We start from the raw sequence: 23,208 nt of genomic DNA on the forward strand, positions 1-23,208 counted from the left end.
CCCCGTGCTCCCCCAGCCCCATGGCACGGCAGCTCTGAGGGGAACACTTCCACCTCCCCACCAGCCTGGGGCTGCCGGGCTGCCACGACCCAGCCCCACCGGCGTCTTCCCTTCCCAAAATCACATCAGAGCTGAGGGAGAGGGGACCCCGAGGCAGCACAGCCTCCACCCCGGGCACCCCCCGACCCTGAGGGCCACCGGGACTCAGGCCGGGCCGCCCCGGGGCCGGGCTCCGCCATGACGGGGCGGAGCGGGGCCGGGGCGGCGCGCATGCGGTGCGGGGAGGGCGGCGCGGCGGCCGGGGCGCTCGGCGGCGGCGGCGCCATCATGTCGATGGAAGACCCCTTCTTCGTGGTGAAGGGGTGAGCGGGGCGGGGGGGGGGCTGAGGGGGGGGGGCACCCGTCTGGGGCTGGGGGGGCGGGATTGGGGCTGGGGGGGGGGGGAGCGGGGGTTGGGGTTTGGGGGTGGCGGTGAGGGGAAGGGGGAGGGTTGGGGGGAGTGAGGGTTTAGGGTTTTGGGGGGCTGCGAGGAGGAGGAAGGGGTGTGGGGGTGTCTGTGGGGGGGGGGAGCGAGGGGTAGGGTTTGGGGGGAAATGAGGGGGAGGAAGGGGTGTGGGAGGTCGGTGAGGGTTGGGGGTGTAGGGGTTGGTGGGGCTCGTCATGGTTTTGGCACTAAAAATAAATAACTCAGTCCCAGCCAAACCCCTGACTGGGGGGCTGCGAGGGGAAAGGTGAGGGGTGGGGATGGGGGGGTCTGGGAGGGGGTCTGGGAGGAGAGCAAGGGTTAGGGCTGGGGGGCTCGGTGAGGATGAGGAAGGGACATGGGGGCGAGGAGGGGCATCCAGCCCCACACCCCCGCTGCTGTCACCCCAAAGCCAGTCTCAGTCCCCCGGGATGCCCCACACACAGTCTCAGAGCCCCCCCTCCATGCAGCCCTGTGCCAGGTGGACATTTGGGGCGCCCCTGCGCAAACTCCCTGCTGCCTGCCCAGGGGCTCTCCGAGCAGAAGGAGCCCCCGAAGGCAGCTCCGCAGGCACGGCCCAAGACGAGACGCAGGCAGAGGAGAGCTGGAGGTGTGCTTGCTGCAGGTGCAGCTCCTGGCACGCCGGTGTGGTGGCCCAGCTCCGAGCCAGGTGGCAATGACAAATGTCACCGTGCGGTGGGCAGCGTGGGGCTCTTTTCCAGGTCACCCCATCGGTAGGGGTGTCCCCAAAACGCCAGAGCCTGGTGTTCTTGGGGAGTGAGAGGATCAGGCACCAGGCTGGGGGAGAAACTGCAGGGAAGACAGTGGTACTGAGAGAAACCAAGCAGAGGAAAGCCTGAACAAAGGCAGACACAAAACAAAGGCGGTGGAGGCCGGAGGAGGAAAACCGTAAATAACAGGGTGAAAGCACCTTAGCCAGCATCTAAAATTCAGCATGGAGCCACCTTCAGCTCGTGCTGTGCATTGGTGCCCTACCCAGCATCAGGCTGGCACAGTGCTCAGGGCAGAGGGGAGCGGTGGGAACGGCCCAGCAAGTGTGAGAGGTGTGGGAAAGGCTGCTGGTGCAGCCAGCGAAAGTGAATCGCTGCCAGGTCGAGCTGGTGCTGGGGGAAAAAATAGGAATCGCCATGGGTGGGGAGCAAACGGCCTGTCAAACTTTCCAGAGAGATTCCCGTGCCGCAAGGGGAAGGGCTGGGAGGGGAGAGGGGACCTTCTGCTGTCCTGGCGTTAATTATTAGCCAGCAGATTGGGGTGGAAGGGGTTGGTGGTGGCTGGGCCCAGCCACATTGTGTTTAGTTTGCTTTCCTGGCGTTCTTAACTCCTCCCAATAGGACATCCAGCTTTGCTTTGAATTCCTGCTCGCAGGTACTTCCCCAAGTACGCTCAGGTGAAAAAACAACTTTTGCTAGCAAGTAGTGGAGGGAACAAAGCGCACCAGATCCTTGATGCCAGCTGCTGACTTCAGGGCACTAGATGTAGCAGACGTGGAGACACAGATGTGCGAGAAGAGGAAGAACACGTCATGGTGCAGAGAAACTTCTGCTTAGGCAACAAAACTGAGTGCTTCAGGCCATGGTGCAAGGCAGAGAGAGCTGCAGTCCTCATATCCCTGCAAGGGCTGGAGGGTGCAGACATGGTTCATCCATTCTGGGCTTCCCCCCATGGATAAACTCCTTTGCTGGGGATAAATACCTGCATCTTACCTGGATGCTGCGTGCAAGCTCTTGGGCTAGTGGCCACCTTTCCATGGGCTATCACAGCAGCGTATTAATTGTCTGCATCCCTCGTCTTGGCTCCCCCTGTACCTATAAACTGCAGCGTTTGTAGGTACAGATAATGGCACGTACCGACGCTTACCTGCTGCTCGCCCCACACCACGAATGCAGTGGTCAGTGCTGTCAGCAGAGCCGGCGTTCCCATGCCGTGAATGCGCTCGTCTCCAAAAAGCTTAGAGCAGCAGAAAAGACTTCTGTTCCCTAAGCCAGCGTAGTAGAGCTGTGTATTTTTTTTATGCTAAATTAAAATAAACAGTGCTGCACTCAACAGTCTGCCTGACTCTATTGTGGGGACGGGTTCCTGTAATTTTGTTTGCCCTTGGGGTATCCTGCTCAGGTAGTCAACAGTCTTTAGAGGAAAGCTGTTGAGAGGAATGCAAAATACTAATTGCCGAGGAGCAGCGTTTTTCAGACGCTCACGCTGCCCTGTCTTGCCTTCACGACACTCAGCAGAAACTGCCCCTAAAGAAGTAGCTCCTTTCGTTAATCGTGGGAGCTGACCTGGAAGTTGTTAGTGCTCATCACTCTGTGCTTCAACAGGAGGCCAGGTTGTCCAGTGGGTAAATCCTTATTTTACGAAATAAACTAAAGATGATTGAAGGAAAGATGTCTGGGAGGAGGCTGCGCTTCCAAACTCTTTTGGATGTGGCGCTGCCCCAGCGTGACTGCAGATTGTAATCCCTTCACTTCTCTTTAATCACCACGACTGCAGGGAGGTGCAGAAAGCTGTGAACACCGCACAGGGGCTCTTCCAGGTGGACAGAGCTCTTGCAAGATCCCTCCATCGCCACACGAGAAGAAATCGACTGGACCACTAATGAGCTCAGGAACAATCTGCGGAGCATTGAGTGGGACCTGGAAGACTTGGATGAAACAATTAATATCCTTTCTGTGGTCCTTTGGAGGTTGGGGCATGCAGTTCCTGGGTTGTAATGAACAGCTGAGCACCAGTGCTTGCTAGTCATTACTTTTTGCAGAAATCAGGACTGTTTGGGATCAAATTTTGCACGTACCTCAGCTTTTCTCAAACGGCAAATGAGAAAGGAAGGCAAATGTGTTCAGCAAAAGGATTTCCCTCTGCCTTTTTGTTTTCCTTTTGACAAGGTATATTATAAGATGCTTTGTTCTAAAAAGCCTGTTGTGCGGTACGAATTTGGGTTTCTGTGTAGTCAGTCATACTCTAGGCTGGCTTCCAGAATTATTCCTTTTCCCTTGTGTTCAGCTGAACACTCCCGAAAGCGCTGCAGAGCACTGGAGAACCAAAAAAAAGCAAGAGAGAAACCTCATGCTGGTGCATGTACTGTGCTGAGTGCTGCTGCCATGCTTTTTTTTTCCTCCAGTGTCTGGTATTTTGCTAATGAAATTCGGGGAAAAGGCACAGCACGCTGGAAACGTGCTGCTTCATAGACTCCCTCCAAGGCAGTCGGGGTCGTTGTGTCTGTGTGTACTGAACACCACTGATGGGGACTCCTTGACTCGTTTCCTACGCATCGTTGAGGCGAACCCTCGGAAATTCAACCTCGATGCAACAGAGCTGGGTGTCAGAAAAGCCTTCATCACGAGCACGCGGCAGGTGGTCAGGGTAAGGACCCGAGGGCCTGGGGGGGAGCAGAGGGAGCGGCAGGGGGGTGATTAGGTGGTGGAAGGAAGGAAAGCTCGTGTCGGTGCTGAACAGGGGAGGAGAACAAGCCTGCTACCCCCCTGCTCTCAGCCTTCCTCTTCCCCAGTGCTCCCCTCCAGGGGCTGCTTGGATTGGGGTCAGAGCAGCAACGGCGCAGGGTCCCCACTGCCTAGCGCACTGCTCTTGTACCGATGGACCTGGAAGCCTATAAAATTGGAAAGGAAGACTCAAAACCCCTCTCTGCCTTGCAGGGGAAACTGCAGCCTCCCTTCAGAGGTAACGGAAGTGGTGACTGTCCTGTGCTCCTATCACTGGTTTTCAAAAACAGAGTCCACTTTGAACACGGACAGCTGTTTAAAGCTGGTGTTACTTACGTGGTGACTTCAGCTTCCGACTGCTGCAAAACAGTCAAAACAAACCATTAGCTCTATTTTTAACTCGGGGAAGATTTTTTTTTTAGTTTAAGCTCACTCTCGAATACCAGCCCTTCAGAGGGAGGCAGGCCTGGCAAAGCTCTGCCCGCTGGGCAGCGGTTTCACACAGCTCAGTGCTGGAGGCAGCGTTGAAGAGAAGCTCAGTAGCACCTGCAGGAGCAGAGGCGTTTATTCACATAGTGGTTAGGGAGGATTCAGAAGCAAGAGGGGGATTTTAACAACTTGGTGGTAATAAATAGAGAAGGAAACATCTTCCCAAAAGCCCCCCTGCCTGGTAACACACTGTTAGTTAGGAAGTGCTCTCCCTTATTAATAGCTACGCTGAGCGTGGCTTACTTTCTGCTTTCCCTCATGATTTGGATGTTCCTCCTCCATGAGCTGCACTGCTGTGGCTGGCAGCAAGCTTTTTATCCTACCTGCAGTCCTGTGGGCTGGATGCAGCTCTTAGGGTGTGCTGCCTGGGATCTGATTCTGAAAACACACCGGGTCCGGCAGCGGGCATGTGCTTGCCACCTTGCCCTTGGTGTAGTCAGCTCCCCAGACAAACAGGATGAGGCAAGCCTGCTTTACGGGTCCTCTTTTCCTGACTGAAAACTGCTGGCTAACGGGTTTTGGAGCAGCGTCTCTTGCTGTTAAATGAAATTCTTCAGTGGCGTTGCGCAGTTGACTTCCATTTTCCACGGGGGGGGTTTCACGATGCAAAGCAGCCTGTGCATTAGCCGCTGAGAAGTAACTGAGTGGGATCTGCTGCTCTGGTGACGTATCTCTGAACAGTAAAACATACCTGGTGACATCAGAACTGTGCTGGTGGATGAGGTGGATCAGCCTAATGATCAGCATACGCTGGATCATATAAAAACCATAAAAACTTCACATTGTAATTGGTATCTTTCTGTGGCTAGCCATCTTTTACAGGAACTCGAGCAAACCGTAATTCATAAGAGACAAAACGTAGGCACAGTCAGAGAGGTGGCCACAGGGCAGGACATCTGTCTCGTCCTATGCAATATTAAACCCGATGCAACTGGGAATAGTGCAGGCTATAGGCTTCCACGACATTCAAGAGCGTAACTCTTCCTTACAGCCTATCAATAGGAACATTAGTATTACACAAACCATAGCCTTTCTGGCTGTAGCAGAACAGAACGAGTAGTAAATAAGGAATATTTTCAAGATACCCTATTGCCATTTATCCTGATATTAGTAAGACAATGAACTGCAATGGAGCTTTTAACAACATCTTTCCAGACCCATCAAAACAGCATGTTTTCAAAGAAAATCTTTCTTCCTCCACTCCCCCAAAGAAAGCTTTTGGTTATAGACAGCCTGGTAATCAAACTGAAGCTGCCTGTCATCTCAAATCTAATGCTCACGTACTACTTCTCTCTTTGAACAAACAGGAGATGAAGGATCAGATGTCAAACTCCTCCATGCAAGCACTGGCTGAAAGAAAAAACAGACAGGTGAGAATCAGAAATGGGCAAGTTAAGCGAATGCAGTGGCTATTTGGTACTTTAAAGAGCAAGGAGTATTTATCAGCTCTAGCACCTGTTGTTTTTAAGATACGTGTTAGGTGAAACTTTAATTTCCACGTAGTCTGGGGTCCCACATCATAAGGTAGAGCGTATAGAATTGATTAAAACTCCCTAAAAGCTATAATTACAATATATATCCCGTTTTGCAGCTCATCCCCTTAAAACCATTTATTCTGGGAAGGGGCTTGTGTGCTGCAGCAAAGCTGTGTGTTTGAACCATGCCTGTCTTGCTGACCTGAGAGCGTTGGTGCTCGCAGGCACGTTGCTGCCCCCCTCCTTCAGGCCTGTCTGAAGGCAGTAAGTCACCACTCACCATCTGTCTCTGTCTTCAGAAATGGTTGCGTACAACCGTCAGCGTTGCATCACGCTGCAGAAAGGGGAATCTCCCTCGGCTTCAGGAGGAACAGAGTCAGAATCCATGCCTGTAAATGTAGTCCTGTGCTCCACTGTATTTAGGAGCCAGGACAGCACATACCCTTACGAATAGCTACCGCTTGTAATAGTTAACCGTGTAGGAAAACGGAAGAAGTTCAAGGAGTCTCAGGTTGTCTGCGCTTGTAATCTAAGGAATAGGAACAGATGCAGCTTGTGCTTCTCAGCTGATGGGGAAACTGTAAGGAGATCTCTGAAATGACTCCCAGAGCTGCCTCTGTAAAAGCTGGCGTGCTGTTCATACAACAAACTTACCTGACTGCATCAGTCTTACCACTGGTGGCAAAAAGGACAAACTGCAGCAAGCTGCTGAGGCACAGAGCTGATTTCCTGAGCCTTTTACAGGCTTGACTGAGGTGCTTGGCAAAAAGTGGAGAAGCAGAGTCCCTTACCCCCTTGCTCACCCCAAGTCTGTAGCTGTCTCTGAGTTTTGCTGCTTTCCTTTCCTTTAAGCTCCTGCTAGCCGCAGGAGGACCATATGGCCCAGCTCACGCGGCGACATCTGGTCAGGAAAACTGGTTTCCCCTTGCCGCCTTCCTCTCCCTTCCCCAGCCCCTCGCCTTCCCTCCAGACCACAAAGCCCGAGCTGTGCTGGGCTGCAGCAGCTTTTCCAGCACGCCTCTGCGCCCAAGAGGCTGGCTTTCGGCTGCTGGTGACCTGACCCTCAAGGGCTGGGGCTGCCAAACAGAGGCCGTTCTGTGGAAGCTGCAGCAGAACTTCCTTCCAGGGCCCAGGCGCGCTCGGCTGGGAAGCCACGTCTCTGCTGGCTTTGCACAAGCCTCTCCATTGAGGTTGTAGAGCAGGTAGCAAGCGTGATCTGGTACGCTGGCAACTCAGCAGTGCGCCAGAGGAACGGGTAACCTGAATCGAAGAACATGGTGCACAAACCTGCTTACGCTGTCTGTCGGTCGTGCTCCGGCTCTCCCGGTGCTGGAGCAGTGTTTCTGCAATATCAGGCCGCAGAGGTTTCCCACGCTGGCACTGCATTGTTTTAGTTTGTGCCAGCACTCCGAATAGCGATAGAGCAGGAGGAAAAGGATGCTGTGTGAGTGTGTACGGGAGCACTGCCGTGTCTGCCTTCCCGCTACGCCCTGCGGACGGACTGTGAGCAGGCACAGGGGTGTTGCTGAGGGGTCTCTGCGTCTGTTTAGGCACTCCTGGGAGAAAGCGGCAGTCAGAGCTGGAGCTCCGGACCTGACAAATACAGCCGTCTGGACCGGGAGCTGCAGTTAGCAAATTCACACTTCATTGAGGAGCAGCAAGCTCAACAACAGGTAAGGCAGCTGGCACCGTGCAGACCCGTGACAGGCTGCAGGAGCCAAAAAAGAATTCCAGTCCTTGGCTGGTCTGGATCCAGGAGCCTGACAGCCGGCGTCTTAACTTGCAGCATATCCCCGTGCGTGTGTTCCATGTACGGTGCAGCTTCGGATGTATCTTGGCGCAGTTTTTAACCACTGAGGCTTCAGTCTTCTGCTACATACAGAAGGCAAACAATCTGGAAGCTGTAGTCTGTGAAGTTTCAGTAGTGCAAGGACTGCCGAAATCCTCGGGGAAGTAGAAAGCTTGCAGCCAGAAGAGCGCACATTTCTTACACAACTTTCCCTCGCTAAAAAACGAGCTGGCATTTGCTGTTGTTTGTGCGCATCTTCATCAGAACAGCGAGGGAGCAGGAGCACGTGGCTGCTTCCTCTTCCTGCCTTTGTCAACATGAGATTCGTGAGAAAGCCTGCGCGAGGGCTTTGCGAGAAGCCCTGGCAAGGTGCTTCCCTGGAGCCGGGGGAGTTTGCCTGGAGCAGTGCCCGAGCAGCACAGACCCGCCTGCAGCAGCCCACCCAGGCACGGGCCCTTAAATAGGCCACTCTGCGGAGGCAGCAAACTGCTGAAGCTCCTGACACTCACCACCACCCCGGCTTTCAGGCGAGTTTTACCTAGTGACTGGAGGAAGATAAATAGGCTCAGAAGTAGGTAACTAGGGTAAACCAAATCCTCAGCGTGATTGTGCCCTGAAAGTGACTTAAAACATCAGCAGACCTATTCCTGTGGCACGCTGAGAACCAGACTTGTTATTTTTAGCTGGAGAAGCTGCGGCAGCCTCGGACTTGCATTAACCCCTTGTTAACTGCAGCGTGCTCTGGGTTAGGCACCAGCACGGCTCCTGCTGCAGGCAGCAAAGCTGGAGGAGGTTTTGCTGGCCAGGTCCTTCGGCTTTGCAAAGCCATCTTGGTGGTGAGTGCAGCAGGGAGGGAGCGTGGCTAAGCTGAGGCTGAGTGTGCAGGCACGGCAGGGGAGACTGCAGCCAGCTGTGCTGCAGGAAGGCTGGGGAGGCTGTGCTGCTGCCGCCACTTCTCAGGCATTTCTTAGAAATACAGTCCTGGAGCCCTAGGTCTGTTCCAGGCACCGCAGTGGTGATTGTCCCTCCACCTGAGCAGCTGGCCCTGATGCAGCAGACCTGTAATCACCCGTTCCCTTTCTCGTTGCCCCCAGCTGATCGTGGAGCAGCAAGATGAGCAGTTGGAGCTGGTCTCTGGCAGCATCGGGGTGCTGAAGAACATGTCGCAGCGCATCGGCGGGGAGCTGGAGGAGCAGGCAGTGTAAGTGGGAGACGTGGCACCAAAGGGTGTGGGGCTGGCTGCGGCACACCTGGGGGTCCTCAGCACAGCTGGGGGTCCTCGCTGCCACACCTCTGCCCCCGTTCAGTCCCTGAATTTCCCAGTCCCTCGGGCAGTCTCTCCTAGCTCGTCCCCTCCAGCACCCTAGACTGCCTTTGATTTCAGGCAGCAGAAAGCATTTCTTATTGCAGCCTGCGAGGATCCAACCACAGTCTTGTTGCTTTGAAAGCCTGCACCTGGGGCAGGTTTAGCTGCCAGTTTACCTTGCCTTCTCTCTTGCTCTTTTTTTAAACACCACCCTTAAGGCACGCAGTAATGCTCCTTGACTTCAGGCAGCCAGCAGTACTGAGCAGATGAGGGCGGGCACTGCTCTAGTAGGGATACTGGGTGCTTTCCCCCTCCGCAGGGTTTTGTGCTACCCATGGAAAACTGCACGGAGCTGCGTGACCCGGGAGCTCAGAGCTCTGCCGTGCCAGCCTTAAAACATGCAGCACAGAGCTGCGTTCATAGCTAAAGCTAAAAATAACCCTCACCCACACAAAGGGTTAAGGGATAGCTCGCAAAGTCATTTGTATCCACCCATTTACATACAAATTAGATTTCTTTCCCTGTGCATGTCCTTTGCAAACGAGAGCATAAAGTTGCCAGGTATGCAGACTAACAGAGACACCTGGAGGGTTCGTTTGGCTGATGGGAGGCCGGAGGGCGATGCCCCATGTGACGTGATGTCTCTGGTGGACAGGAGGAACTTTAAACCACCTCCTGTAGGAATTCCTGCGAAGCAGGTCAGTGTGGTGTGTCCGTTTCTAGATTTCCTCCTAAGCGATCAGTGCTTGCTAGACAGCAGCAGATAATTAAGGCAATACAAGTTTTACAACTCCTTTTTCTCCACCAAGAGAAGGTTTAACAAGTGCCCTAGAACTCCAAATGAAGGAAGCTGTCCTTTTAAACGCGTTAAGCTTTAAAGTCCCACTCACTGGAGATGAGTGGGATAGCCGTGATGCTGGATGTGCTCGTCTGTCTTCAAGTGGGTTCTTGGCACTAACAAAACGCAGCTTCAGAAAGGCTCCAGAAAGGCTTCCAGATCATTGCAGCTGCTGTGTGGAGGAACTGGAGGGGTAACTTCCATACAGAGCTTAAAAGCACCCTAAAAGCTATTGCAAATCCCATTCCTCTTTGATATGTGACTGGTACAAGATTTTAGCTTCAACTGCAAGCCCTGAAGGGATTTAAAGCCCAAACTGGCACCTAGATCTCACCATTCTCTGCTAATCATGGATTATAAACAAGACTTTCCTCTTAAAAGGAGGACCCCTGCACACACTCCTCACCCTGTAGATACGCACAGAGTTCTTCTCTGAGCACTTAGGGGGACCAGACCAATGCGTGTCCCAAATGACTTCTCACTTTCCACCACAGCAGAGCTGCTGCTCCAGTTGTCGTCCCCGCTTCGGGTGCTTTCAGGAAACCAAGCTGCTGGGCTTTTCTCTGCACTGATCAGCTTGGCGTTTTGATCAGCGTATGTGGGCACGCCGAGCAGCTCTGGAGGCACATGCGGCTTTGCTTGGTGATGAGTACCGTGCTTCTCTGTCCCCAGGATGCTGGACGACTTCTCCCACGAGTTGGACAGCACTCACTCGCGGCTCGATAACGTCATGAAGAAGCTCGCAAAAGTGTCTCACATGACGAGCGGTAGGTCCTGGGAAGTGGCATCCGGCCCCAGAAGCGGGGAGAGAAGTGCTTGGGTTTTAGGGCTGGGGTGCTGCGTGCTCCCACCCACCCAGAGCCGAGCAGAGGGGAGGGAGCAGCTCTGGGTGCACAGAAGGTTGGAGACGGGGATGACTTCCAAAGCTTGCAGCTGCTCGTGCCCAGACACTGCTCTGCAGCCTGTCCTCGGCCTTTGTTTTATTTACAGATGCCTTTCTATTTATGTTGTTACTGCTGCAGCGGGAAAATCCCCTTCACGGAGGATAGGAGGGAAGGCTCTGCAGCCTCCTCCGCTGCTTGCACGTTTCCCAGGCCACCTGCTGAGCAAAAGCTTTCAAGGTGGCATAAAACACTGCCACCGTGTGTGCGTGGCTCCCCCCCCGCTGCCGAGCCCCGTTCCAAACCTCGCCTGCCCTTGGGCTGCTGGCGCCAGCCCTGCAGACGCGGGGACTGTCGGCGTCTCTCAGCTGATGGAGGAAAGAGGCGAGATTTCTGCGCCGGGTGAGGCCGAGCCCGTGAGAAAAGCCCTTATAAGGCTGCACCCGAACCTGGTGGGCTGGCGGCTGGCCGGGCGCCACGGGCAGAGCAAACAGGAAGCTCCTGCCTGCCGGGAAGTCCCCGCCGCCTGCCTCCGTTGCCCCTCTCGGTGCTCGTGTAGCTGGTGGAGGCAGCAGCGAGAGAAGAGAAGTCTGCTCTGCGGGACTGGGCTGGCCAGGGAAGTCACAGGGTTGTGGAAACAGGGCCCCATCCACAGGCTCCGCGACAGCACAACCGCTGGCAGATGTGTATCGCCCCTGTCCTCTGGGAAGAACGCTTCCATCGTTGCAGAGTGCTTCAGACAGCTGTGAGAGAGCATTGCTGCTGCTGCTGGAGTCACAAAGTGACAGGACTGGCTGGGAGGGCTCTGTCCCAGCTCTTGCACCACCACCCTGCAGGGGCTTTTGTGCTTCTGCCGTGCAGACGTAGCCGCGGCCCGACAGCAGCTGCGCAGCCTCGCGTCCCACCCCCAAAGCCCGCTGCAGACAGAGCTCATCCGGGGGGAGTCAGGCACCGCGCAAGTAATGTGGCTTCTGCGGTGCAGCCCCAGCTCGCATCGTGACCATTGCTGGTGCCAGGAAGTCGGAGCCGAGCACGAATCCAGATGGGGGGAAACTTTCACCGTGGGAGCAAAACGGTGTCAGACGTCGTAGAGCAGCAGTACGGGCTGACGGTTTAACTCTGTAAAAGGCATTAGGACATTTTTCCAGAAGAAAGCCAAAGTTGCTCTGGTGGTGCGCTGAGCGCCCTGGAGCAGATCCCAGAGGCGATGCAGTGTGGAGCATCTGCAGAGCATGCACAGGGGCTGGCAATTTGCAGAAGAAATGCTGGGGAAAACTCATTCCTGGCACTTCTAAGGGGAGCTGCAGCAAGCTCTTCCCAGCAGAGCTTTTTAAGGAAGCTTTCACTGCCCCCTTCTTTTTCCTCTAGCAAACAGGGTTACTCCACAAACAAGCAGCAACACAGCAGCCCTCTGCTTGTTCTTCCCGATCACTTTTGGACCAGCTTATCAAGTCTGCTTGAACGTGACTGGGGAGAAACCTCAAAATTGCACAACCGTCCCAAAAAACAGCAGCATCCTGGAGACCAAAGGCTGTCACCCCGTGGACTGTAGTGATGAGCCTGCAGGGGACGTGCTGCTTGTCCTGCTGTTCCAAGAGCTGCTCCTTCAGCATTTATGGCTTCTTTAGCTTAAATTGGAGTCCTAGCAGTACAGTGAAGAAAAGCTCTTCCCCAGCTTTCCTTCTGTGTTAAAGTAGGGAGACTGACTCTTCCTTTTTCTTCCAGATCGACGGCAGTGGTGTGCGATTATCGTCCTCTTTGTCATCTTGCTGGTGGTGCTCGTCCTGTTTTTCGTCCTGTGATGGACTGAACTTCCTCGGACGCCTCTTCTCCATCCCCCCACCCTTATAGCATGGGGAAATGAAACTCTCAGTGTTTCCGTCCGCCCAGAGATCCCCGTCAAGAAAACCTGCACCTGGCTCTCACCGTTCTCCTCCGAGGACCGAGGCTTGGCTCTGCCCACTCTCACCAGGCCCCGGCGAGGGCGGAAGGAGGACAGGAGCAATTTGTGGCTCCCCCACATCATCGAGCTGCCTCCTTTACCCGGTGTGGTGTGATCTGGACCCAGGCAGCCGGGGGGGGACTTCACCACTGCGCTTCGCCCCTCGCAGGTATGAGCCAGTCGCAGTGGTCCCGTGTGGACACAGAGCAGAGAGCCCGGGGGGGCGCAGGGGGAGGAACCCTTTCACCGAGCATTACAAACTGCATCGCCAGCCCGGGGGTGCTCGCCAGCCAAAAAAGCATTACGGGGAGGAGCAGAGCAGGGCCGTGAAACCCGACGTGAATACGCACCCACGGCCCGGCTCAGCGCCGCCCCGATAGCACCGAAACACTGCAGTGCCTGCAGCAAGGCATTCGCCTCCCAGACCCCTTGGCAGGAGCTCACACGCTGCAGGTAGGTGAGCTGTAGGTGTAGTGTCCTGCCATCGGCAAGAGGGGAGCGATTGGAAACCCCGCAGCTTTAATCTTGGGTCGCTGAGAGCTGGCAGCCGACCGTTTGCCCGAGGCTGGATTTCTTAAAGATTTAAAATCACCTCCTTTGTTATACAGGCCTCTAAAGCTCGTTGACTGATGCTTTCTTTGCCCTTGTATGACTGAGTAACTGCTTCTGTTTAACAGCTGCTTCCCTTTGGCAAGTGATTTGTCAGGTCTGAAATAACTTATTTTTTTTAAGGAAAAAAACTTTAAAGATTTTTTGATGACCATTTGAGCCACATTCTTTCTGCAGATGCAGGACGCATTCTCAGAGGAATGGAGCTTAACTATGTATTTTAAGTGCATATGAACTTGTAAATAGGATGTCTTAATTTTTCCCAACTGATATTTTTTTGGAAACTTCCGTTGTAAGCAACCAAAAGCCAGGAAACTCGAAGCTAGGTCACGCTTCTGTATGACTCCCCAGTCCTTTTGTTACCTTTGGGTTGTTTGTCACCCAGATTGTCTCGGCAGTGGTGAATTAGGATTTAGCCAGGTAGGCGATACCAGAATGAAATGAAAGCTGACCCTGGCAGTATTACTGGGGAGAAATACAGGTTTTGTGCCGCAAACATTGACTACAGGAATATATGGGACGGCTCTTCTGGAAAGAAGAAACTTCTTACTAAAGCCTGCTCCCATATTTAAGGGTGTTTTTTTTCAGAAGGGAAAGACACCAAACGCCAGGCTGACTTACACCTTCCATCTGGCTCTCAGATGGGGCCGGGGGAGGAAGTTAGCTGGCGCTGACACTAAGATTTCTGCTGAAATTGCGGACCAGGCCCCCAGAGTCATACTCCCGAGAGGGAAACTCACCACCTAGACCGCTCTGCCGCCCGGGAGGCTCAGCCCGGGCTGGACACTGCTCCCCCAGCGGGGTTTTTGGCTCTGTTGAGGCGCCTGCGTGGTCGCTCCTTGCAGGCACACCGGTGGCACAGTGCCTTTCGCTGCCGTGCCAGGGCGGCTCCTCCTGCATCGAACGCACACGTGCCCTTCACGCCAGGCTGCACGGCTGACCGCGGCGGTTACTCTCTATCATTGCAGAGCATCTCGTTGCTTTTGGTTACGCTGTAAGAAACACGTGCTGTCTCCTTTCCAAGGCTGGCTATCGCAGTGGCTGCGCTTGGGCTCGATACCTCTCTGAGAGGAGGTTTCCCCAGAGGTCCGTGGTCATCCTCCGGGCACGGGCACCACACGGTGCTGCTGCTGTCCCTGCCAGCCTTGTTGTTACGGAGGGGATTTGCGTCCGAGCACCTGGGGCTGCTCACCCTCGCTGTGTGGGACTGACAACGGAGCTGTGCCCGTGGGACTGCCTCCTGCACAGCGCGAGAAGCCGGCTCCGAAATGCGCTGGGGAAGGAGAACGCCGCCACGCCGACCTGCCCCTGCTGTCTGCAGGAATTGGCGCTCCTCCGTTTCCCCACGTTATTTTCAGCACGGTCGTGCAGCCTGCAGGAGCAGCTCCTGATGCTCCACGCAGGACCACGCTCTCCTCTGCCCAATGTGCTGCCGGAGCGCAGCCCAGCCGTGGCGCTCGTGTGTCTGTCCCAGTGTCACTGCTACCCAACCGGCTGCGGGCCGTACCCCCTGTACGTTTGCTTTTCCTGTTGGTGGTGGTGCTCCCCTCCCTTACTGCTAAATAAACGCGTTTCTGCTGCCCGGCGTGTTGCAGCAGAGGAACTCGCTGGTCGCTCTTGCAGTAACCCTTGCTTTTGGGGGGGCATGTGGGGGGGGGGGTCTCCACCTGCCCAGAGCCGGACTGCAGCAGCTGGATCCCACGGGTGGCTGGCAGCGTGCACCAAGGGGGGAAAAGCTCCTGCCAGCACCTGCGGGTATCGGCCCCCCTGGTTCTCAAGGCACAAGCAGCATGCTGCGGCAGGTGAACGCCGCCCAGCATTTCCTCCTGCCCTCCGTCCAGCAGCAGCCACAGGCACGGGGTGTTTGAGGCGAGGAGCTCTGCCGATTGCGTGCACTTCAGCGCAAGACAGCCCCAGTGTGCAGCAGCACCCTCACCCCAACACATCCTCACCCCGACGCATCCACCTGCCTGCTTTCCTCCTGCGCCCCGTTGCTCCGCGCACCAGGAGGGTGCTCTCAGCCCCGAGCCCCCCGGCCTCCACAAGGAAGGGGCTCGTTTTGCTCCTGGGGGGGTTGGAAAGAAAGCTCTGGGGGCAGCCAAACCCCAGCACTGTCACCATTGCAACACAGATGGAGGTGAGTTAGAGTGACCAGGCCACAGGAAAACAGGCGGCAAAGACCCAGCGCCCAACCAGAGACCGCCCGTGTCACCCCGCTGCCACACCACAGCCAGGACACTGCGGTTGCACACCTGGGGGGGGGGGGCTCAGCCCCACGTGAAGGCATCCACATCCCCCCCCCCGCACCCACCGGCAGCCCCACGTGGCTGGGACACGTTCCCCCACCACCCGTCCCCTCCAGGCCTCTCAGCCCGCATAACCCCAGCCCAACCACGCCACCTGCCAGCAGAGGGGAAAAAAAATTGTTAACGTTTTTACGTGTATATTATATATATATATATATATATTTATATGCATAGATTTTTTTTTTTTCAGTTTGAAATAATTTAAAAAGAAACCCACCAGCCCATGGGTGGAGGTTTCCAGCTCTGGCAGGGAACCCCCTGGGGGCAGCTCCTGGGGACGCTGGTGGTGCCCTGGGGCAGGCCCTCGGTCCTGCCGTGCCCCCGGGGACCCACGCACCGCACATCGCGGGGCCGCTCACGGTCCCTTTGTCAGTGAGGTCCACGGCGAGACCCACGGCTTTGGAAATGTCCAGAGACGCCTGTAGGCCACCCTTCTCCTCTTCCTCCTCTTCCTCGCGCCGGGCTCCCCGGGAGCCGTGCCGCTGCTACCGGCGGGCCGGGCGCTGCCTGAGCACGCGGAGGGACAGGCTGTCGGCGCGGAGCAGCAGCTCGCGGATGCGGGCCAGCCCCAGGCCCGACACGGCGGCCCCGTTGACCTGCAGGATCTCGTCGCCCACGCCCAGCAGCCCCGCGTACAGCTTGGCCGTGCCGGCGTCCGACATCTCCTGCACGTAGACGCCTGCGGACGGAGGCAGGGGCAGGTGAGCCCCGAGCTGGCACGGCTCAGCTCACAAACACAATTTAACCAAAATAATAATAATAAATAAATAAATAAATAAAAAAACACGTGATTTTTGCACAACTGGGACAGCCCCACGGTACCTGTGTCGGGCCGGCCGTGCCCGGAGGTGAGGCGGAAGCCGAAGGAGCCGTGCGGGGGCCGCTGCAGCTCCAGCTGGCTGGTGCCGTCGGGGAACACCTCCACCACGCGCCCCACCGTGCGCGGCAGGTCGGGCGTGCCGATGTCCTCCACGCTGAGCGAGCGCCGCGGCCCCGAGGCCCCCGTCCTGCGGGGAGAGGGGTGAGCGGAGACCCCGGGGCACCGCGGCCAAGCGCGGGCTGAGCACAGTGACAGCCCCGTCCCCGTCCTACCTGTCCCTGGGCCCCGGCTGGGGCAGGAGGTATGCGCTGGCGCGGGGCGCCTTGCCCAGGAGGGCGTGCAGGCTCTGGGCAGAGGTGGCTTTTCGGGGCTGGCAGAAGGGTGACACCTAGTGAGGTGTGCCCGGCTGAGACGTGCGGCACCGGCACCCCAACAGCACCAGAGCCCTCCCAAATCACCGCGGTTTGAGCCCCTCGCCACACCAGCACAACTGCCAGGGTGAGGTGGGAAACACAAGCCATTCCCCAAGCTGAATTACCCCATCTGCCCTCCCAAACCTGCTTCTCCACCCCTTTCCCACCCACCATTTCCCATTTGCCTCTCGGCATTTCGCACCCATGGGACCCAAGACGTGTGAGCACCCCTGTGCTCTCCCAAAGGCAACAAAACCCCAGCTCCCCCAGCCCCGCTCTGTTGCAGTCCCCAACCCCCCCCAACAACCCCCCCGCAGCATTTTGGCTCACCAGGGACTGCAGCGAGGGCGATTTCTTCATGCCGGGGCTGCTGCTGGGGGCCGGGAGCTGCTCCATGCTGTAGCAGCGGAAGCGGCCCAGGCGCTGCTTGGTGCTCTGGCTCAGGCTGCTCAGGAGCTTCTTCAGCCCCGAGGACGCCGAGGCGCCGCTGCCCTTGCGGCTCACCGCCCGCGCCGGCTCCCTGCAGGGATGGGGATGATGCCCCACGGTGTTTAGCAGCGGCTTGTCCCCAGAACAGTCACACACAGCCCACAATGTGATTTTGGGGAGGTGCGGCAAGGTACCCACTGCCTCGCACCCAGTGCCAGGCATGCTCACCACTCACCCAGGTGCTGTGCTCCCGTCCTGCTGCACCCTGGGTGTCCCGGCAGCATCCCCAGAGGGTTCAGACCCAGGCTGTGGCGGTGCCCCTGCAACCACAGCGCGATGTTGGGTCCCCAAACCCACCAGAGACACCCCAGCACCCCCTGCCCCCAGCTCTTACCTCCTCCTGTCCCCGGGCTGTCCTGCCCGCGGGTGTTGTTGCAGTTGTTGGTGGACAAGGCACGGAGGGGGCTCCCCGGGAGCCAGATGGGGCCGCAGGGACCCCGCCGCTGCCCCGCGCCCTCGGGTTTGGGGGAAGCGCCCCCAGCATCGGGCTCCAGGCACCGGCGGCTGCTGGTGAGGTTTTTCCTGCAAGGCACCTGGGAGCAGGCTTTTCTGGTGCTGGTGACGCCAGTGACGGGGGGCGCAGGGACACGGGAACCCCCCGCTGGCTGCGAGGAGGGGGCTGGGGGCTCGCCGCCGCCCGGTGCCTCATTGGGGTCCCCCCCATCCCGGCTGCCAGAGGGTGAGGGGCAAGGTGCCCCCGAGCCCACAGCCCCAGCCCGGGGGCTGCTGGCCACGCTCACCCCCTTGCCAGCCCGCGCCTCCTTCTGCGCTGGGGCCCGGGGGGCCCGGTGGCCACGAGCCCGGGGGTCCCGGTGAGCCCGCGGGTGGGGGCTGCGGGGTCCCACCTCCTCGCTGTCCGTGCGGCAGCTGTCGGAGGTGTCGGTGCTCTCCAGCGCCGAGTCCACCTCGTCGGTGCGGCGGACATCCCCAATGTAGGTCTCCTTGATCTTCTCGGTGTGGATGCGCTGCCGGGAGGGCAGGATCCAAAGCGGGGACCCCCCGGGACCCAGGGGCCGGGATTTGGGCTCTGCCTGGGCAGCTCCAGGCCCTCCATGCTCCCGTCCACGAGCCACGGGGCTGCTTTCGGCTGGCTCGGCGGCACCGAGGAGAGAGCCACAGGCTCGGCACTTGCCCCCAGTGGGGACGTCACCGCCCCGGGCTTTTGCGGGGCCGGCTCCATCCCCTGGCTGCCCACGGGCTTCGCTGCCAGCACGCTCCAGCGCCGAGCCCAGCGGCCGCCGGTGCCGCAGGCGCTCCAGGTAGCGCACCTCGGCGTCGCGGGCGGACTCGTCCTCGAAGCGCACGCGGGACGGGGAGGGTCCCCGCGGCCGCCGGGGCCCGCAGCTGGACTCCCCGCTGGACGAGTCGCTCAGGCTCCCGCCCGCCGGCCCCTCGCCCTCCCGCGGGGCGAAGCTCGGCCTCGGCGTCCCGCTGGGCTCCCTGCTGCGGGGACAGACGGGCGGGTGGGCGAGCTGCCGGGGCTGCCCGGCGCAACTCCTCGGCCTCGCTCAGCTCTCCCGCGGGACGAGGCGCGTGGTTAACCAGCACCGAACGCGGTGACCCCACACACGGCCTCCTCACCGCCCTCCGGCACCGAGCCTCCACCGGGGAGGCAGTGCGTGCCAGCCGGGAAACTCAACTCTCCTGCACAAACAGTGCCTCCGCAGTGCCTTAAAACAACCACGAATCACCCCAAAAATATCCTGCAGCAAAGATTGGACGGGTGGCCAAGGGGGGGTGCTCCTGGGGCAGGGAGGACAGGGTGCAGTCGGTGGGACCCTGGCCCTGCACGTGCACTCTTCGCAAGCATGCCTGCGGGTTTTACGTGCTAAATCCACGTGCAACACCCCGCTATCACAGATTTGGGACTCACCTGGGGCGCGGGGCGGCGGGGAGGAGGAGGAGGTCGTGGCTGGCGCGCAGCGGGTTCGTGCGAGCCTTCATGCGGGCGCGCTGCAGCAGCTGCTTGGCCTGCTCATGGCGTGGGCTCAGCTCGAGCTCCTGCCCGGGAACAAAGGCCCTGGGGGGGTGGGGGGGCAGCGGGGGGAATTAGCGAAAAATAACAGGGATTAGAAGTGGTTTAGCCGTGACGACGCAGCTCCGCAGGGAGGAACCAGGGCCCAGCCTCCCATTGCAGGGGACACCCCTGCGGGCAGCCCCCAGCGCTGCTGCACCCATGACAGCAGCCATCTGGGGGGGCTCAGCACCAACCCCGGGGTGCTGGAGCCGCACCAGGGGCATCCCAGAGGTGTGTGGGGAAACTGAGGCAGGCGCATCCCCAGCCCCAGCCCTGCAGGTTTGGGATGATGCCCCCGGCCCTGCTCCCCTCCCGCTGTGCACTGGGGGCTTCCCTGCCCCGGGGGGGGACCCGCGGCTGCCCGAGGGCACGGCCCCGCTCCCGCGCTGCCCCTGCCGTTGGCCATGGCCCTAATCCCCCCGATTAAAATAATCAGCTCGGGCTGTCACTTCGGGGAACCCGGCGTTAACCTATTCAAGGCAGGAGCACAGCGGCCCTTGGGAATCCCCCCTCATGCCAAGCCGGGGGGGGGGGGGTCCGATCCCCTTCACCCCCTGTTTTGGCTGCCCCCATGGGCATCCCCAGCTCTCAGCCTTGCACCCACCAAGCTTCAGCTGCCAGAGTGCTGGAAATTTGATAATTGCCATAGAGGCGTGTTTTCACCCCAAACTGCTGCCCCCATCCAGCCTCTCCCCCCGGCCCAGCACAGCCCCCCCCAGCACTGCCCCCGCAGCCCAGCTCACCTGCCCGTCCCTCCCCGTATTTTTAGCCCACAACGCCAGGGTTTATCATTAGGCCAACAAGATTACGTGCTCCTGCCTCCTCTAAGCTCCTAAGCACCTGCGGCAAATTTCTGCCCCGCTCCCCTCTCCTCCCCTGCAGGACCCCAAGCACCCAGCACCACACTGCCACCGGCCTCGCACCCAGTGCCGCACAACGCTGAAATCCCCCGAGCTGGAAGGGACTCACGAGGATCAAATCCAGCTCCTGGATCCCCACAGGACCACCCAAAACCCAAACCAAGCCCCATGTTTCACCAAGCCCCCTGATGCACCACGGGGCCCCCAATTCCCCCCCCCCCCGCACCTTCTGTTCACCCCCAGGTGAAGCCTTTGGGGCCGACCCACCTGCAGCCCTCGGCGTCCTGCAGCGAGACCCCCGAGTCCCAGTCCCCATCGCTCGCCAGCACCTCTGGGTTGGGAGGAGAGGGAAAGGTGTCAGTCAGAGCCCCCAGCCCCTTACTAACCCCCAGCCCCCTGAGGTGAGCACCCCGTTCTGGGGGCCAATTCTCCAAATTTCAGCTCCCGAGAGCCCAGGGAACCATTTCAGGACCCGGGGCAGCCCCGTGCAGGGCACATTGGCAGGGATAGAGACCCTTAAGGTGTGCGCTTTGGAAGGAGAAATGAATTCCCTTTTCTGGCACTGCCTTGCACAGGGAAAAACCTAAAAACCTCAAAAACCTGAGGAATCGGGGCGGGGGTCCCTCAGCCCTGCTTTTATCGGGGCAATTTCCCCCCGCTGGCCCCGATGCCTGCATGAGGGCCAGGAGCATGCGCCCCAGCCTGCTCGAAGCCAGCCCCACAGCCTCCCACTGCCTCCACAGAGGCGTCGAGGAGGATCCGATCCCTCCCGGAGCCCCGGCACTCACCGTGCGCCGAGCCGGCCGCCGCCAGCCCCAGCACCTCCTGCAGCAGCCGCCGGTTCCTCTCCACCCGCTCGGCCAAGGAGAGCGGCTCCCAGCCTGCCACCGCCCCGCCGCCATCCGCTGCTGGGGGGGCACCGCCCCGGGACCCCTCCTTGGGGTGCTGCTGGCTACCCCCCGGCACCCTCCGTGTCCCCTGGGTGCCGTGGGAGGGCTCCGGGGGCTCCCCGGCGTCCAGCAGCCCGTCCGTCAGGTAGGTGCGGAGCTGAGCCCGCGGCTCCGCCACCGCCGCGTCCATCCCGGGCTTCCCCCTGCGGGGCCGGGGCTTTTTGGGCGAGGGGCGCTCGGGGGGAGCGCTGGTGGTGGTCGTGGGGGCCCCCGGCCGGCCGGCGCCCCGCTTCTCCTTCAGCGCCTTCACCTTGCTCTCCAGGACGGCGTGGGGGCCCCGGGGGGGCTCGGGGCGCTCCGGTGATGCCGGGGGCCGTAGGGCTCGCCCCGGCTCAAGGCGACGGCCCCCCTCCATGTGCCCTGTGGGGAGAAAGCGCGTGAGAATGCAGCCAGGGCATGCACACGTGCCCCGGCACCTCTCTGCATCCGAAACGGAGCGGAAGCGAGGCTACGGCCCCGGGGAGGCGTGCAGGGGAACACCATCACCCAAACACGATGCCAGGCAGGGAAGCAGCACTTTCTGAGCCCCATCGGAGCCCCAAAGCCCCCGCAGCAGAAATCCCACACAAGCAGCACCTTGCCGAAGTCGCCAGCAGTGCGGCAGCAGCCGCAGCCCGCAGCTCGCCGTGCCCCCGCAGCCCCCAGGCTCGCACCTCTTGGCCTTGTGATCCCAGCGGCCCCCGGGTGCTGCCGCCCGCCCTGCGCCCCCCAGGCGAAGCCCCCAGCATGGCCACGGGACCCCCCTGGGGCTCCCTGTGTCCCCTGGGTGAGCCGGACCCCGCTGCCACCCCCCGGGCACGGGGAGCAGAGGGGACGGGGTGTGCGGGGTCCCTGCAGAGCGGCAGCAGCGGGAGGCGAGGGCCGGGCTTACCCCTGAGCATCAGGAGAGGGCCGGGATAGAGGGAGGGGAAGGCGGAAGAGGGGAAGGAAGCAGGGGAGGAAATTAAAAAAAAAAAGGAAAAAAAAAAAAAGAAAGGCAAACCAGCAAATCCCGGCCCCTTCAGCCCAGCCCCAGCTCCGCTGCTTGGCCGGCCCTGCCTCTGCCTGGGCCGCCTCCTCCTCGTCCTCCTCCTCCTCCTCCTCCATGCCGGGGCTCCCAGCCAAGCGCTGCACAGCCCCAGCTGCCGGAGCCCTTCCCCGGATAACCGATGGTCCCAAAGGGTGACGCCAAGCCCGGAGCGGCCACGGGGCCACCCGCAGCCCTTGGGGAGGTGGTGGCCCCACAGGGAGGAGAAACCCTACACCCACACCCCGTGCCAAGGCCCGGGAACCTCGTCCTTTGTTTGTCCAGCCTGGGAGGCGAGCGGAGGGCCGGGATGCTCCGCAGCCCCGTCCCCCGGGTGCCTTCTCTGCCAGCGGGCTGAAGGCCACCAAACCCCGCGGTGTTGGAGCATCCCCTGCGAGCATCGCTCCTTTGTGGATGTGCTCCGAGGCCAAATCCTACCCTGGCCCCGCGGCGAGCTGCAGCCATGTATTAGCACCCCAAAAGCCAGCTTGCACCCCAAGAGGGCTCACCCTCCGTGCTGGAGCACCAAAACCCCATCCCCATCCCAGAGACCCCCCAAAAACCCACCCTGGCTGGGGCAGGAGCCAGCCCCGGGGGCACCGCTTACCTGGAGGCAGCGGGGCCGCCGGCCCCACGGGGACCAAGGGGAGCTGTGGGGTCCATGGGCGTCCCGGCCCCGCTCCCGGGCCACCGCTTTAAGCTGCGGCTTTTGATATTCCTGATTGGTTTCATAATCCCGATCAAAAGGAAATGGCCAGGATTATGAAATTGTTTTAATCCTCCCGGCTCCCGCCAGCACGAGCGGCGAGAAATCGCGGTTATCTTCTTAAAACGTCCCCGCTGCCCGCCCGCCCGCCCGGGGCATTTCAATTTCCGCCGGCGGCCCTGCCCTGCAAATCTCCTGGGGCCAAAAGCGAGCCCCAGGGCTCCACATCCCTGCCAGCCCTGCCCTGCAAATCTCCTCGGGGCCGAAAGCGAGCCCCAGGGCTCCGAATCCCTGCGCGAGGATGAAGCGAGGGCAGGCGAGGACCCCGCGGGCACGCGAGGAGGGCGCACAGAGTGGTGAGACACGAGCCGTCAGACCGTTGGAAAACAAAGAG

At 59.5% G+C, this 23,208-nt stretch overlaps 2 protein-coding genes across 2 annotated transcripts; one reads left to right on the plus strand and one right to left on the minus strand.

The window, feature by feature from the left end:
• The first annotated feature begins 295 nt into the window (after positions 1-295).
• Positions 296-14,853, plus strand: STX6 (syntaxin 6). The gene is given in 9 exon segments (XM_040566384.1): positions 296-362; positions 2,972-3,010; positions 3,012-3,139; positions 3,747-3,841; positions 5,715-5,777; positions 7,433-7,555; positions 8,766-8,872; positions 10,488-10,582; positions 12,422-14,853. Coding segments are annotated over 9 exon segments (762 nt in total). The 5' UTR covers positions 296-327; the 3' UTR covers positions 12,499-14,853.
• An 836-nt stretch (positions 14,854-15,689) lies between these two features.
• On the minus strand, positions 15,690-22,022 carry KIAA1614 (KIAA1614 ortholog). The gene is made up of 10 exons (XM_040565045.1): positions 21,974-22,022; positions 20,941-21,462; positions 20,420-20,483; positions 19,149-19,295; positions 17,610-18,718; positions 17,451-17,535; positions 17,117-17,306; positions 16,646-16,743; positions 16,376-16,560; positions 15,690-16,232 (listed from the first exon to the last, which is right to left on the minus strand). The coding sequence occupies exons 1-10, from the start codon at positions 21,981-21,983 to the stop codon at positions 16,039-16,041; spliced, it is 2,604 nt and encodes an 867-aa protein (XP_040420979.1). The 5' UTR covers positions 21,984-22,022; the 3' UTR covers positions 15,690-16,038.
• Between the last annotated feature and the right edge of the window lie 1,186 nt (positions 22,023-23,208).

Source organism: Cygnus olor, chromosome 8, assembly GCF_009769625.2.
Source record: "Cygnus olor isolate bCygOlo1 chromosome 8, bCygOlo1.pri.v2, whole genome shotgun sequence".
NCBI lineage: Eukaryota > Metazoa > Chordata > Aves > Anseriformes > Anatidae > Cygnus > Cygnus olor.

Excerpts from the sequence above, each read along its gene's own strand:
- KIAA1614 (XM_040565045.1), bottom strand. Across the intron at positions 17,536-17,609 it reads CAGCCCGGGGACAGGAGGAG|GGGCACCGCCACAGCCTGGG; the intron begins GTAAGAGCTGGG and ends CTGTGGTTGCAG. Across the intron at positions 16,744-17,116 it reads CGCCCTCGCTGCAGTCCCTG|CCCCGAAAAGCCACCTCTGC; the intron begins GTGAGCCAAAAT and ends CCCTTCTGCCAG.